Raw genomic sequence first — 17,667 nt, forward strand, 5'->3', positions numbered from 1 at the left:
TTGAATATCGGTGTCATTCTCAACAACCAAGTACCCACTCTTTGCTCCCAACGGGCACTTCCTTTGCCATCAGTTAGAGGACAGGTTAGGTTTCTTGCTACTACCATCCCAATCTAAATATGTATTCGCTCCAACCCATAATTATTGTCGGTGATTTAGTACAACTAAGGGCATGTCCAACGGGAGGCGCCTAATCAGGCGCTTGATTAGAAATAAAATAGTATTCTGGTCCTAGCACCTGGCTAAGAGTCTCTGCTTGCAATGCTGAGAGTTGTATACCAGCGCTATACTCAGAAAATTAGAACCGAAAACAGGGTTAGCGCCCGGCGACTTGTATGGCATTGATGCCAGCCGAATTCCTAGATTTGGACAGGAACTGAGCAAAACGACCGGGATCCTGACCCTAGCGCCCACCTTAGCGCTCTGCATTGTAAATGCCCTAAATCAACATCAATTAATACGAATCAGATGTAGTAGTAAAAATTAAGATCTCCATTGTACTTCCTCTATTAACAAATATTATATTTTTAGATATTTTAATATGGACTACATAGGGACTGAAATAAGTGAACAAACACACTAAAACGTGTCTGTATACATTCAGCTACGAAAAAAAGTTGAAACATCTTATATTTGTGAACAGAGGGAGTACTAAATAAATTCAAAATCTGCACGCAAAACCACAAATAAGTGCTGAAAAGAAGCAAACATTAAGATCCATAATTTGATGGTACACTTTACATGATAAATGAAATCCATGTTATAACTAAACTATAACGTGCCCTAAGCGAAACAAACAAGTATAAGAGATGGGGGCAACTACATCTAGCTTGTAAGAGCATCTCCGGCCGCCCCCCAGGACACCTTTTTAGGCTCGGACGGCGCTTTTCGTCAAAAAACAGCCCAGCCACGCCCCCAGCGCCCCCCAAGACGTCAAAATAGCGCCGGCAAACCCAGGCGAAACCCGGGGCATTGGGGGGCTCTTGGGGGCGCCGGTGGAAGTTTCGGTAAATCATGTCTCACCACATGTCCTTTTTCTTGGCCCACTTAATCATTCTCTTCACAAACTTTTGCTTGGGATGGGGTGTGACTGGGAAGATGCCCTCTTTATTTCGCCGGATGACCCCCAAGACATCAACTTTTTTGGTTTGGTGGTATTCTTGGCGGTGCCAACGGCTGGAGATGCTCTAAGTATCCCGAGCTGCCACACCCCCAACCCATCAATAGTGCATGCAGGACATCTCTTCCTGTCACACCAAATGCATCCCATTCAAACTCCTATCCTCATGGTTCAATCTTTCGGCGCCGAGACGGCAGATTCGGAGCACCTAGGTGAGGAAGATGTTGCTTTGGCCACCATTGCCTACTTTGTCCCAGAGCAACAAGATGTAGCGCCTACTTTGAAACACAACTTAACACCAAATGTAAGGAAGAGAATCATGGACAAATCCTACAAATAGGATAAAAAACATTTAAATAAAGAAGTACCTTTTACTTTGTCCAAATGGTAATGTTTATTACATTGTATCAGAACCTCAAAAGCTAGACACAGTTAAGATTTTTAGATAGGCTGCATAATTTAAAGATCAACTGATTGCATTTCCAACAACACAAATAGAGAATAAGAAGATGAAGCTTTCATGGAACTATCATACTTCTATTTAACTTCTCAGCAACCTTACCAAGTTTCAATATGTTTTTCTTGATTTATAAAACATTTTGTTTCTGCCTCCTTGGTTATGCCATTCATGAACAATAAAAAATTAAAACACATAAGTAGCTCTCAACACATTAGAAGTGAATCTTCAATTTCAGAAAAGAAAAAAAAGAAATAGCTAGTATAAGAGTTTATCTTCTTAATCCAATGATAGAAGGAGAAGTCTTGCATCAGAGCCTTGTTTGTTCAGTAAGAATAAGTAACAAAAATGCGGACTTGTTGCATTGAAACAGAACAATGTCAGAAAAACATGTCATGTGCCAAGAACTACTTGTGTGTTTATATGAAAATTTAGCATCGATTGACATCTATTACTTCTGCACATGTGTTTCAAACTTTCAATAAAGTATCATTTTAATTAGACCAAATAAATGAGAGAAAGCATGTTAGAAGCTCCTTTCATTGCATTGCTTTAATCTTGCTGGTACAAAGAATCAATTGACGTTGAGCACACTAAAATAGATATACCTGAACAAAAATTATAGCAAATGCATATGCACTGTATAGCAAAAATTGAAGTGCTTAGCCAAGCATACATATGTGGGAGATGAGCGATGGTCTAGAGGCAACAGCGTCAAAGGTGAGAAGCGACTTGGATGACAACCTAGTCCGACTCCTCCCAGTCCTGCAAGCATTAATACACAAATGCTAATAATCAAGGAAAATTTATAACTAAATACCATGAGGCAAACAATTGATCAAGCACAAACACATATTGGGAGCTAGAAGCTCGCCAAGTTTTGCATACACACATGTTCATTTATCTGCTTCCTATTGGTAATAACCGACTGTCCATGGATATATAGCCACATAGTCTAAATCCGTGAAAAGCACAATAACTTCCTCCATATCAATATGGAGAAGAGGCCAGAAAAAGTCACGGGACGAGGATGATCGATGTTCGCAACAGCACACTCGTCATCACAACAGAAGCCCATCTACAAGCTGTAGATGACCCACACAAAAAAGCAATTTACCTACAGGGTCACGTTATGGAAATTGAAACTTCAAGCGTAGTACGCCGCAGGGAAGCCTGCCAATTGACAGATGAAGGAGTCAACGACCTTGACGGACACAAGCTATGGTGGCTCTCATGCCCCACAATCTTTACCTGAAATTGAACAAACAATTAGGGCCCATGGAACTGAATAGTGGGGTGTCTGTGTACAGAGGCGGCGCGCCGGCGACCAACACGAGGGTGACGCGACGGGAATGGCGATGGGGAGGGGAGGGGCATCGTGCAGAGGAGAGTGCAAAGCGGGCGGCTACGACCACCGCAACCACAAGGCTGACGAGGGTGGAGCGGCGGCGTCCACGGACAAGACTGCGGCCACCGCGACCATGAGGCTGACGAGGAGGGGAGTGGCGGTGGCAGATCGAGATTTTCATGAGGCTGACGAGGAGGGGACGTGGGACGTGAGGAGTTCGTGGGGAATGGTTTTTCTTCTGTTTTTCGCTAGGTTTTTTTTTGAGCGGATTGAGCGGAAACGGGGAAGCGGTGGGCTGGTTCTCAGATTTTTTAATCGAACGCGAGCAACAGGGGAACGGGGGAGATGGTCGAACCATCACGACGACGGCAGATTGCCTTTTAATAGTACAGATTGCTGAGATCTTGAGTTGGCACTGTATCAGGTTTGCTTGGCAGTTTGTACTATGGAGTTAGCAAGATAATGTCTGGCGTTGGCATAGCTAGATCTGTGACTGCCTCACTGTACAATGTCTCCTGCCAACTATACGGTCTAGAGCGTGCAACTACCCTGCATATGCAACCAACTGACGTGTGAGCATGTGCAACTGAAAAATGAAAATGAAAAAACAGAGATGTGCTTCACGTCGGTACCCATAGATGTGCTTGACATCACCGGCTGCTGCCTCTCGACTCCGCCGTCGTGGGCTGCAACCTCGCCTTCGCCTGTCGTCGGCTGCTACCGCACCAGGAAAAGGGAAAGGGGTGGGAGGAAGGGGGAGACCGTCGGGACTCCATGGACGGGCAGATCCGGCGCGGAGCTCCTCAGATCTGGCGTGGCGGAGCTCATCGGATCCTTCCGGGTTCACGCGTGGCTCCGAGCCGGAGGCCGATGGCGGCGGTCGGCAGGAGGACGGGTCGCGTGCGCTGGGTGACGGCCGGCTGGTCAGGGAAGGAGGAGGAAGGAATGGAGAGGAAAAGTGCTAGCAGCCAGAAAAGATGAGAAGAGGATGAGAAGAAGATCGAGATGAGCGGCGATTTTTCTAGCGCTGTGGTCTGTGCTTCTTTGTCGTCTAGCAGTGGGCTGTGTCGCCGCGACCGCTCGAGACGATAAGCGAGCGCACGCGCACTAGTATGTATTTACGAACCACCTATGGAAGGGGAAATGGCGACTCACCGTGAAGAATTGGGGGCGTGGGCTGGGAGGCTAGGCTAGACCGGCCGGTGATGAGGATACATACCTGGGGTAGGGTCATGGGCTGACCCATACGTCCTACCCAAGGTCACTACCCTAGAAGATAAGAAGTCCAAGAGGCAACAAGGGACCCCCAGTCAAAGATGTCGAGTGTAATCCACTCGACCAGTCATACCACTCGGGTGACCCCCTACCTATTGTCACTCGACCATTCAAGGAATCACTCGACCTACCGAAGATCAGGAGTCACTCAGCATTGCAACGGGAAGGCGTTCACTCCGTAGTCTTTAAGGTCATTAACAACACTTAAGGCTGGCCTTATCAGTAACGCCCCTACTTTATGTACATTAAGCCCCTTGTAATGGAGGACGCTGAGGGTCCTGGCGTACTCTATATAAGCCACCCCCCTCCTCTGGCACAAGGGTTCGCACCCCCTGTAATATCACACGCATATAATCCAATCGACCGCCTCCGGGCACCGAGACGTAGGGCTATTACTTCCTCCGAGAAGGGCCTGAACTCGTAAACCCTGTGTGTACACCTTCGCTATAGCTGAGATCTTGCCTCTCCATACCTACCCCCTTTCTACTGTCAGTCTTAGGAGCACGATAGTTCGCGCCCACCGTGGGGCAGGTGTCTTAGCGACTTGTTGGTGAAGTTGCAAATTTTTCCGATCATCATCATCATGGTTTCCTGCGGCGGATTGGCTGAGGGCCGCGAGATCCGTCTCGGGGCGCTCGTTTTCATCGCCGACGACTCCGCTTGGCTTCAGGAAGCCCCCCTTGACGTTGAGGCGCTCCCCGTCCGAGGGGTGACGCACTTTCACGCGTGCGATCGCGGCGTCCTTCTCCGGCAGCCGTCGACTCGGTATCGGCCGGCTCCGATGGTGTCTTCCCTCCCCGCTGTTCACCGCTGCAGGCGATCCGGTCGGTCGCGGCTTCAGCGGTGGGTGAAACACGCGGTGGCTCGGCATTCGGCAACCCATCAAGTTGCGGCAATCGAGCCCGACGAAACTCTCCACGGCCTGTTTGATCTGTCGACCGGCTCCGCGGAGACCGCATCCGAGTGCGATAGCAGCGACCCTACGGCTGAAGTCTTGATGGTCAATGGACCACGTAGTCCGCCCGGTTTCCGCCGCGCTGACAGCGAGGATGGTGGCGGCGATCCGTCGCGTGCCCACGAGGAGTACCATCCCGAAACCCTCTCTTCGCAGCAGAGGAAAGAACTTCGTTGCCGCAATATGGATGCACTCCACACGCCCATCGTTGGAGAAACCCCCGAAGCTCGGGCCTTGGAAGAGGTGTGCTTAGCTAATTTGGCTGAGCACACTCGACTAGAGAACCTTCAGCGCGCTCTCGATGAACGTGCTCGGGAGTGGATCCCCGAGTCCAGTCGACGACAACTTTTCCCGCCTCTGCCTAAGGTATACCGCACTCCGATCCAAAATCTCACAGCTGCGGCCCGAATAGCAGAGTCAATTCAACCTTCCCAGTCGGAGGCCAGCAGAGGTTTGATGCAGATCCGGGCCTTGGTCCGGGCAGCAGGAGAACAGAACACAGCAGTGTCTCAGTCGCGGAATAGGATTCACAGTAGATCCGTAGTAGCGGATACAGTTCAGTCGGCCCATAACCCAAGATCACCCCTGCGGCGTGAAGGCCGTGGACAGTATGATCATCGGCTCGACCGCGACAATCGTCGTCGAGTGCCCACACCTCCTTCGAGGAGTGCATCATATGTGCCTCGGCAGTACGATGATAGACGCCGTCACAGTGGCGAGCACAGAGCACCAGTCGACCCAAGAGAACCAGGCTTCGATGCAAGATCTATCCTCGTTCAAGGTCTAGTCGATCGGAATAGAGCGCATAGAGAAGACCCTGGCAGAGATCGTCCAAGTGGCAGCGGAGTGCATGTTTCAGGTCCAGAGTGTTTCAGCAGAGCCATCAGGGCTGCGGTGATTCCTCCCAACTTCAGGTTGAAGACCGGGGTCAGTAAGTTCACTAGAGAGTCCAAGCCTGAAACTTGGCTTGAGGATTACCGCGTGGCTGTGCAGATTGGTGGCAGGAACGATGAAGTAGCAATGAAACATCTTCCTCTGATGTTGGAAGGGTCGGCCCGAGCGTGGTTGACTCAGTTAGCTCCGGGTAGTATATATAGTTGGGAAGAGCTTGCTCGAGTGTTCGTCAGAACTTTTGAGGGAACTTGCAAGCGTCCAACAGGGTTGACAGAGTTGCAGCATTGTGTGCAGAAACCGAGTGAGACTTTAAGGGATTTCATTCAGAGGTGGACCACTTTGCATCACACCGTTGAAAATGTATTAAAGCATCAAGCAGTGTGTGCCTTCAAGGAAGGCGTCAAATACCGAGAGTTGTTCCTAAAGTTTGGTCGGACTGGAGATATTACTCTGACTCGGATGATGGAAATTGCCACCCGGTACGCTAACGGAGAAGAAGAGGATCGACTCCGCAGCGGAAAGGAAAACCAGTCGGCCAAGAGGCCGGTGGAGGTAATTCTAGTCGGAAACATAAAAGTAAGGCCGAGCCTGCAGCACCCGGTGAGATTGCAGCAGTGGCTCAAGGAAAGTTTAAAGGAAAACCTAAAGGGCCCTGGCCCCCTAAGAAGGTAAAGGATCAAGCAGGAAATGATGTGTTAGATTTGCCGTGTCATATCCACACAAAGAAGGACGAAGAGGGTAATCTGATTTACCCTAAGCATACCACTCGACAATATCGACTCCTGATCCAGCAGTTCCGAGAAATTAGATCCAAGTCTGCAGAGGTGCTTCCTATATTGCAGTTTATATCCAAAAGGCCACTTGTATTCAATTAAGGAGTTGGTTCACACGTGGCTAGCAGAGGGACTTATTGATTCGCCCAATGTGAACAAGAAACTGGAAGATATTGGGAGGGGGTTTTTCGATGAGTTTCTCTGCGTTTCATTCTTTCAACCAGTTTACGTAAATGACATAGTTGGGGAATATTGTGTTATGCATGATCTCGTTCATGATTTCGTAGAGTCACTTTCCAAAGAAGTCTGCTTCAGATTAGAAGATGACAAGGTGGCAACAATACCATGCACTGTTCGACATCTATCTGTTTGTGTTAAGAGTTTGAAGCAACATAAATACTCGATCGGCAGCCTACATCATTTACGTACCTTTATCTGCATTGATCCACTTACAGATGATGCAAGAGATATTTTCCAACACGTGCTGCAAAGTTTGAAGAAGCTGCGTGTACTTAGGCTGAGGTTTTACAATAGCAACAAGCTACCTGAATCTGTTGGTGAACTGAAGCACCTTCGGTACTTGGAACTCAGAGGTACTTCTATATCTGAATTGCCTGGATCATTGTGTGCTTTTTTACCACTTGCAATTACTTAAGTTCAGTGACAATGTTAAATCTTTGCCTGAAAAACTATTTAGTTTAAGTAAGCTGAGATACTTTGAAGTTGAAGGGTGCAGTCAAATCCCTTACATAGGCAAGTTAACTTCGCTCCAACATCTCAAACAATTTTCCGTGCAAAAGCAAATGGGCTATGAGGTGCAGCAGCTAAAAGATATGAATGACCTTGGAGGCAGTTTAAGTATAAAAAATCTTGAGAATGTCACTGGGAAGGATCAAGCCTTAGAAGCAAAGCTACATGAGAAAAGGCATCTTGAGAACTTGCACCTTGAATGGAGTGACATACATGACATGACTGCACGTGATAGTTTACATTTGGAAACTCTGGAAGGTCTGATGCCACCGCCTCAAATTAGGGGCCTTACTATAAAAGGTTATGGATATGCAAAATACCCAGGCTGGTTACTTGACAATTCTTATTTCCACAATTTGGAGTCACTTGCGCTTGTTGATTGTAGTGCCTTAGAAATGCTACCATCCAATGCTGGCCTCTTTGGGAATTGCTCCTCACTTCATCTCGAGAATGTCCCAAACCTGAAGACATTGCCTTCTCTTCCAACCAGGCTTGAAGAGTTGAAGATTGAGAAATGCATGTTGATTATGTTTATTTCTAACGATGAGCTAGAACAACATGCCCAAAGGGAGAACACCATGATGATACACAACTTGGAGTCACGGCTTTCTTCCTTGTGGGAGGTGGATACGCGATCCAAAATCAGGAAAGTACTATTGTCGGAACATTCATCTCTCATTTGGTTGATGACATTGATGGATGCTGATATTTCTCTTCTTCAAACCATTGAAAGTGTTGTACAAAGAGAGGGTGGTGAAGAATTGTTTAAAGAGGATATCATCAAGGCATGGATATGTTTCCATGAGGAGAGGGTAAGACTCATTTGTAAAAGGAACATAGGCCTGCCACTGGTACCACCATCAGGGCTTTCTCGGCTTGATCTTTCGTCATGGATCATTACAGATGGGGCATTAGCTGTTTGCCTTGATGGTCTCACTTTGCTGAGACATTTGTCTTTGAAAGAGATTATGACTTTAACTACACTGCCGTCACAAGATGTTCTCCAACAGTTGACAAAGCTTCATTACTTGTGCATCAGCTCGTGCTGGTATCTTAGATCATTGGGGGGATTACGAGCTGCTACCGCCCGTTCAGAAATTAAATTACGGAGCTGCCCTTCTTTAGACTTGACACCTGGAACAAGTTCTTTGCCATTGTCCCTTGAGGTTCTTGGAATATTTCACTGGATGGTTTCCGCCGATTTCATCAGTATTGACTTGCTCCACCTGAAAGATATTTCCATGGCTTTCTGCAGAAGCCCTTCATCATTGTCGATTGGTCATTTAACCTCCCTCCAAAGATTGTCACTGCACAATTTACAGGACTTGTGCTTTCTTGAAGGCTTGTCCTCGCTGCAACTATCCAGCGCACGGTTTACACATGTCCCGAATCTTAGTATGAAGTTCGTCTCACAGTTGCGAGTCAAGGGGTCCCTCTATGTTAGCAGTTCTGTGATGCTCAACCACATGCTCTCAGATGAAGGTTTTACAGTTCCAGAATTTCTTGGTCTTGATGGATGTAACGAGTCCTTTTCATTTGAAGAATCGGCAGATTTCTCATCTATCAAGTGGCTGTCATTTTTTAATTGTGAAATCAGTTCCTTGCCAGTTAATCTCAAGTGCTTTTCATGCCTGCGGGCACTACGGATTGTTAAGTGCCCCAATATATCATTTTTACCTGATTTGCCATCTTCCCTCGAACACTTATTTGTGGGGGATTCTGAACTCCTGAAGAAGAGTTGTCAATCACCTGATGGAGAAAGCTGGCCAAAGATTGAGCATATCCACTTCAAAAAATTTCCTTAATTTTGATCCGGATTTGCAACTATATAGAAACAGAAAGGCAAAGACCTCCCCTGCCCGCTCTAAAATAGACGACGTATGTTTTCATAATTTTTTGGAATTTCAAGTATCTTATGTATTGAAAAGTTACCCTCCATTAATTCAAAAGTTTCCCTATTCATTTATTTTCAAACAGCAGGCCTATCCAGATTTTTTTGACCTGTCACTGAGGTGGAGCGGATTTCAAACAGCACTTCAGTTCTCCCATGTGTCTTGTTTTGTTATCCTCATCTCAGAGTGTTCCTTTTGGTTGGTACTGGTTGTACTGCTAGCTTCTGTGCTCTGTATGCTGTGATGTACTCCTGGAGAGTTAATAATCTCCATGTACCGTCATAACTGAACTTGTGAAGTTCATTTTTGGATTACCGTGGAGGTTGATTTGTCCTTTGATGTAGAATAAAATTATGTATACTATACATTATTCATTCGATTCGTTTGTACATGATATAATAGATGTCTACTGCTGAATATATGGTGGAGATTGTCCATTCTCAGCTGCTGTTGTTGCGGCTGTGTTTGCAGATGTTCTCAGTTGGATAGACTGAATCTATGAAAAGAAGATGAAAAAAAAAGAAATAACGGAAAGGTGTGACTATTCTCTGGTGTAGTACACCCGAGTTTGCAAAAAATTGAAAAAAGGTGATAAAACAAAATCCAAAAAATCTGAAATTTTGTGATAGCAAACTTTATCAAATGTTTGGGCTTCTTGCAAAATTTCAGCCAAAAAGTACACTTCAGAAATTTATCTTCACGGGATCTTGAGCAGAAGTTCAGATACGGTGCAGTACTGAAGCTCGACTGCTTTCTGAATAAGTTGACAGTATGATTCTCTCTGAGTGACATCAGATTAGCACGAACTTTCATTTTCAAGAAGCTGCCATCTACTGAACCTGAAACTGAACATGTGTGCCGTAGAAAGCCAGTTGCTCATCTGCACTAAGAAAATTGAGCAGAGCAACCTGACTAAACAATATCAACTGTAGTAGCACTTGGTCCGGTTTTACCCTCAGGCATTTGCCGAATCGGTTGGTTAATCAGTACTTCTTTATGGCACAATAAAATTAAAAAATCAACACTGTTCTTCCCTCTCAACTGAATCCCTGATTGCTTTCGCGTACAACAACAACATGGGTGTCGGTGCAGCTGCAACTTCAACTCTGCTCTCTTATTTCTTGCGAGATCATGACAATGTCTGTTTTTCTTCTGAACGAATGAATGGATGAACAAGTGTTTCAATCAGAATTCGAGACAAGACCGTTAGCGCAGAAAGGGGGACATTTCATGCCGGCAAGTTTGCTTGAGAGTCAGACTGACAAGGCCGAGGTCAGCCCGGTCGTCTGTGGCACCATTACACAGCTCGGGCATGAGGGACGAGCACTCTTTTCTTCTGAATCCAGTTCCATGGGTGTAGACTGAACATATACATTCAGTACACATCCATATGATCCAACCATCACATATGTACACAAGAGTTACAGAGAATCAAGATGCCAACTTAAACACGTAACATTTTGCCTACCACGCATATTGCTAACAGTTGTGTGGGATTAACTGCTTTCTGAACAAGTTAACACTATGGTTCTCAGTGACATCAGTGGCACATACTCCCTCTATCCCGAATACTCCCTCCGTTCCTAAATATAAGTCTTTTTAGACATTTCAAATGGAATACAACATACGGATGTATGTGGACATATTTTAGAGTGGAGATTCACTCATTTTGCTTCGTATGTAGTCAGTTGGTGGAATCTCTAGAAAGACTTATATTTTGAAACGGAGGGAGTAGATCACTTTTTAAAATGGATACGGAAGAAGGGCATGCCAAACCCAGTTGCTTCTCTGGGTTACTCATGTCCGGTCAGATTAAATACCGGACCAAAGATACACGGGATCACCCCATGGAGAAATTTATAAAGGAATACTACTGCTCCAGGCTCGGACAATCTGCAGTCTAGCAACCGCTGGCGCCAATCTGCAGGCTAAGTACAGTACGACCACAATTGAATTGAATGGTGCCCAAACACCTGTCATGCAGCTACATTCAGGTTACGGCAAACCAACTCAAGGACTATAAACCAGCTATACTGTTTTCCTTTTTTCCGAAATGTTCTCACAAATATAATTGAAATAATTTCGAAAAATGTTCATATGCTTCTAATTTTTAAAAATACTTTACTGTAATTTTTATAAACTTTCACCGCACATTTAAAAATATCCATACAGTGTACACATTTGTTCACACAATGTTACAAATATTCATATCTTTCAAAAAAATTCTTGAGACATTTAAAAAATGTTCACACATTTAAAATGTATTCATAATATATTTATGCAAAAGTTCAAGTAAATTTAAAAAGTTGTTCACCTGATTCGTAATAAATGTTCATGATATGTGAAAAATAGTTAAAGGAATTTTTGAAAAAAAGTTCAATATGTTTTAGAAAAATTCAACGTGACTTCCGAAATTTCTCAACATGCATCTGAAATATATTTAGCATGTACTAAAATATGTTCAACATATATCTGAAAAAAATACCTAATGTGTATTAAAAAATTCAACGTAAACATTTTTCAATCTATGTTTGAAAAATGTTTACCATGTATCAAGGGAATGTCTGTACGCTAAACCGAGCTGATTAAAAATCATGAATTTTAAAAAAAGGGGAAACATAAAAGAAAAGACAGAAAAAAATTGAACAGTAAATAGAAAACCGAAAGGAAAACAGAAAATGGTTAAAATAAACGGAAAAGAGAAAGAAAAAAACAACCGCGAACCTTCCTCAAACCAGCAAAACTAGAGTACAAGCTTCCAAAATCGTTCTGAATGCGCTGGCCCATTCAGCACTCCATCTAGGCGAGGCTACTGTAGGTATCGCACTAAACGCTGTATAACATGACGTGTTAAATAATCTGAATTTACTGAGTGCTATCCTTGGGCTGAGAAAAATATATCCGGTCAGAGCAGAGACTGTTCATTCATGTACTTGCTAATCCATGTTGAAAAAATAAATGTATTCACTCTGTCTCAAAATAAGTTTGTTAACTTTATACTAAAATTAGTATAAAGTTGTACTAAAGTTTAGACAATTATTGCGGGACGGAGGGAGTACTTGCTAATCTCCGAATCCCTGTGGTTGATTTTGTGAAGAAGAAGGACATGGTGGTTGGTGGCGTTGCTGCCAACTCCGCTCTCATGGCGGTTGGATTTTCTTCCTTCCTTCCTGCCCTTCAGCCATATGCAATCTGATTGGATTTAACCAAGCACCAGGATGGAGATCTATCCACAAGCCCTTCTTTCACCTTCTCACATAAGGATCCTCAACAGGAAAAACACGAGAACTCAATGCCCCAGTTTCTGAAGTCCCGCGGAACAGGAAAAACACGAAAACCCATAGGATTGACTGTCTGGACAGAACTTATGAAAATGCATACGAATCGGATGAGAGATGTGAACATAACAGGAAAAAAACAAGAGGTCTACCTCTTGGTAGGAAACTAAGAGTCCTTCTAAATTCCTGTGCCACAATCCATCCCATAGGAATTTGACAAGGAGAAGTGCATTTTTCCTTTTACGAAAGACATCTATAAGTAAATGTTGTTACAAGTAAAATTCTTCAAAAGTTCTACTTTTTTTGATACAAAAAATATAAAATCCTACACACAAGTGAGCCCCAAGTGTTCTCTTGTTTCACAACACCCAACCGTGACAGTCGCATCACCAGATCAATTGCACCAGCAGCCAGCAGGCATCTAGTAGTAGCCGTACTTGTGCCCAAGCATACAGGTCGTTCCATATTCGATGCAGACTTGATCTAGACTTGTCACCCACCACCACATGCTGCTATTTGCCTTCCTTGTCGATTAATAACTTCATCGGTGATTATATTCCACAAAAATGATAGCGCAGAGGGACCAACCGCGACTTTGTTGCGCCATATGATGGGGGACAAGCGTTACCCCAACAAAACAACAATATCGATGATGTCACGTGTAGGGAGGAGTGTGGCGTGGGTATGGATGACATCGGTGTAGAGGACGGCATCTCTCCAGATGGTGTGGTGCTATGTGATCCTTGGGCTCCTACCTTCTCGTTCAACTGGTTGCCCCAAAATTTAGGGACGGAATAATGAAAACAACGTGATCTCTCCTCAAATTTTGGGATGTAATGTCCAACTGCATCATAGGACCCCATAAATTATTATCTAGAAGTTGATCAAAGTGTGGGAACAAAGAGTAGCAACAATGCAGCAATCAATCTCTCTCTAGTGCTGAACAATGATGTGAGGTTCAACTAATAGATAGTAATAGTGAATAAGCACTCTCGCGACCCCTCTCGCGACCGCGTCACCCCCGCGGGCGACCGGTCGCGCCTCCAGCGCTTCCTCCCCTCCCCCTCCCCCTCCCCCTCCCCTATCTCCTTGCCGCCGTCGCTGGCATCCGGCGCCGGGCCTGGCCCAGGCGGCGCTGGCGGCGGTGGCCTTTGGCCTTTCCCCTCGCGCGTCGCTCTGACGCGGGGCGGTGCGGCGATGCGGGGTGCTCCCAGGCGACGGCAGTCCGGCGCGGCGGCGGTGCTCTCCGGCGTGGTGGCGGGGGATCTTCTAGGCGGCGGCGCCCGCTCGGCCCAGATCTGGGCCCTTTGTTTAGACTGTATATATACGAGGACTCTTGTATACGCCTGTAATTGTATTGTACCCTTTGATACTATTATATAATGAGATAGCCACACCCCGTTTAGGGTGTCGAGCAGTTTCCCAAACTATATGTTTTACATGGTATCAGTTTAGGGTTTCGATCTCTTCCGCTGCCCTTGCCGCCACCGCCGCCGCCGCCTCGGCTTCCTCCAACATCGCCGTCGCTGCACCGGCCCAAGCACCGGCCTCCACAGCCGCTCCCTCGTCGCCCTTCATGGCGTCCCGCCCGCGGGCTACGGCCTGGTGGCAGGCTCAGCCGCCCGGCGGGACTCCCGCAGGTCAGATCGGATCGAGCGGGACAGGTGGCCTGCCCGCGCCGGCCTCTTCCGGCGCTCCTTCCTCGACCATCGCTCCTGTGCTGCCGGGTCCTCGCGACTCTGCACTCGCGCCTGTCGCGGCTCCTCCGTCTTTCTACGGCGCGCCTTGGTATGGCGCCCCTGCGTCGACCCTTGGCGCCATGCTGCCGTCCTCGTCGGCCTGGCCGGTGCCCTACGGTGCGCCACCGGTGCCGCCCTATGCGGGGCCGTCGCACCACCAGCCCTACATGGTGCCGCCGCCGTCCTCGCTGCCCTATGGGGCCGCACCTCCGCTGCCTTCTGGAGCCCCGACTGGCCCGGGTGATGGCTCTGTGGCTCCTGGCGCCTACCCGGCCCCTGGTGCCTATCCGGCGTCTCCATACGCGGGCGCGTCACTAGCAAACGCCCCTCATCAAGACACGGATCCTCTGTTGGGTTGCTATATATGCACCACCGGCGCCGGCTCATATGGATCATGCGGTGGCGCCGTCGCCGTTCTACTTCTCGCACCTTCTTCTGGTAAAGCTTACGCCGGATAACTATTTGTCTTGGCGGGCTCAGGTGCTGCCTCTCCTTCGCAGTCGTTACTTGGAGGGTTACGTCGATGGCTCCATCCCGTGTCCGCCGCCGTAAAACACTGCATATCCCCCCGTGGATCGCCTGTCATCAGGACTGCCAGCCCAATCTGCATCTTTCCAATGTTCTTCGTGTTCCCACTGCTACACGTAGTTTGTTGTCTGTTCCTCAACTTACTCGTGATAATAATGTCCTTGCTGAGTTTCACCCTTTTCGTTTCTTTATCAAGGATCGGGAAACGAGGGCCGTTGTACTTAGTGGTAGTCTTCACCATGGCTTATATGCTCTTGACGCACCGCCTACATCTCTTATGCAGTCTTCTCCCCAGGCGTTCAGCGGTATTCGTGTGTCTTCCACACATTGGCATGCACGTCTTGGTCATCCTGCTGCTCCTATAGTTCGTCATGTGCTACATCGTCATGAGCTACCAGTTGTGTCTAATAAAACTGCTGAAACTATTTGTGATGCCTGTCAGCAGGGCAAGAGTCATCAAAAAAATTCCTACGCACACGCAAGATCATGGTGATGCATAGCAACGAGAGGGGAGAGTGTTGTCTACGTACCCTCGTAGACCGTTCGCGGAAGCGTTATATCAACGCGGTTGATGTAGTCGTACGTCTTCACGTCCGACCGATCCAAGTACCGAAAGCACGGCACCTCCGAGTTCTGCACATGTTCGGCTCGGTGACGTCCTCGCCTTCTCGATCCAGCAAGAGGGGCGAAGTAGTAGATGAGTTCCGGCAGCACGACGGCGTGGTGACGGTGTTGGTGAAGAACAATCTCCGCAGGGCTTCGCCTAAGCACTACGAAAACTATGACAGAGGATAAACTAGAGGAGACGGGGTTGCCGGCACACGGCTTGGTGTTTCTTGATGTGTCTTTGGTGCTAGCCCTGCCCCTCTATTTATATGTTGAGCCCTGGGGTCGAAACTTGGAATAAAAGCCTCCACAAAGTCGGTTTCACCCGAAAGGCAAGAGTCCTTCTCGGACTCCAGGGCCAGATGCCAGGGTCCCTGGACTCCGCAAAACTTCTTTTTTGCGCTTTCCAAAAACCTTGTGGGCTTTCCCCTTTGGCCCAAATAAAGTGTTCTCGTACCCAAACATTTCGGGAAACATCCGGAACCCCTTCCGGTGATTTCCGGAACCCTTCCAGTGACCAAACACTATTATCACATATATCAAACTTTATCTCCGGACCATTCCGGAGTTCCTCGTCATGTCCGTGATCTCATCCCGGACTCCGAACAACATTCGGTCACCAACATATATAACTCACATAGTACTATATCGTCAACGAATGTTAAGCGTGCGGACCCTACGGGTTCGAGAACTATGTAGACATGACCGAGACCTCTCTGGTCAATAACCAATAGCGGGACCTGGATGCCCATATTGGCTCCTACATATTCTACGAAGATCTTTATCGGTCAGACCGCATAACAACATACGTTGTTCCCTTTGTCATCGGTATGTTACTTGTCCGAGATTCGATCGTCGGTATCTCAATACCTAGTTCAATCTCGTCACTGGCAAGTCTCTTTACTCGTTCCGTAATACATCATCTCGCAACTAACTCATTAGTTGTAATGCTTGCAAGGCTTATGTGATGTGCATTACCGAGAGGGCCCAGAGATACCTCTCCGACAATCGGAGTGACAAATCCTAATCTCGAAATACGCCAACCCAACATCTACCTTTGGAGACACCTGTAGAGCACCTTTATAATCACCCATTTATGTTGTGACGTTTGGTAGCACACAAAGTGTTCCTCCGGCAAACGGGAGTTGCATAATCTCATAGTCATAGGAACATGTATAAGTCATGAAGAAAGCAATAGCACCATACTAAACGATCGGGTGCTAAGCTAATGGAATGGGTCATGTCAATCAGATCATTCACCTAATGATGTGATCCCGTTAATCAAATAACAACTCTTTGTTTATGGTTAGGAAACATAACCATCTTTGATTAACGAGCTAGTCAAGTAGAGGCATACTAGTGACACTATGTTTGTCTATGTATTCACACATGTATTATGTTTCCGGTTAATACAATTCTAGCATGAATAATAAACATTTATCATGATATAAGGAAATAAATAATAACTTTATTATTGCCTCTAGGGCATATTTCCTTCAGTCTCCCACTTACACTAGAGTCAATAATCTAGATTACACAGTAATGATTCTAACACCCATGGAGCCTTGGTGCTGATCATGTTTTGCTCGTGGAAGAGGCTTAGTCAACGGGTCTGCAACATTCAGATCCGTATGTATCTTGCAAATCTCTATGTCTCCCACCTGGACTAGATCCCGGATGGAATTGAAGCGTCTCTTGATGTGCTTGGTTCTCTTGTGAAATCTGGATTCCTTTGCCAAGGCAATTGCACCAGTATTGTCACAAAAGATTTTCATTGGACCCGATGCACTAGGTATGACACCTAGATCGGATATGAACTCCTTCATCCAGACTCCTTCATTTGCTGCTTCCGAAGCAGCTATGTACTCCGCTTCACATGTAGATCCCGCTACGACGCTTTGTTTAGAACTGCACCAACGGACAGCTCCACCGTTTAATGTAAACATGTATCCGGTTTGCGATTTAGAATCATCCGGATCAGTGTCAAAGCTTGCATCGACGTAACCTTTTACGATGAGCTCTTTGTCACCTCCATATATGAGAAACATATCC

General features: G+C 46.5%; 1 protein-coding gene across 1 annotated transcript; it reads left to right on the forward strand.

Annotated features, from left to right (window-relative positions):
- The first annotated feature begins 6,853 nt into the window (after positions 1-6,853).
- LOC147962899 (uncharacterized) lies at positions 6,854-9,377 on the forward strand. Its single transcript, XM_087534350.1, has 2 exons — positions 6,854-8,850; positions 8,914-9,377. Exons 1-2 carry the CDS (start codon positions 7,626-7,628, stop codon positions 9,375-9,377), a joined length of 1,689 nt encoding a protein of 562 aa, XP_087390476.1. The 5' UTR covers positions 6,854-7,625.
- The last annotated feature ends 8,290 nt before the right edge of the window (positions 9,378-17,667 follow it).

The sequence above is a fragment of the Triticum urartu genome, chromosome 7A (assembly GCF_056163025.1).
Source record: "Triticum urartu cultivar PI428250 chromosome 7A, HENAU_Tu73, whole genome shotgun sequence".
In the NCBI taxonomy this organism is placed as follows: domain Eukaryota; kingdom Viridiplantae; phylum Streptophyta; class Magnoliopsida; order Poales; family Poaceae; genus Triticum; species Triticum urartu.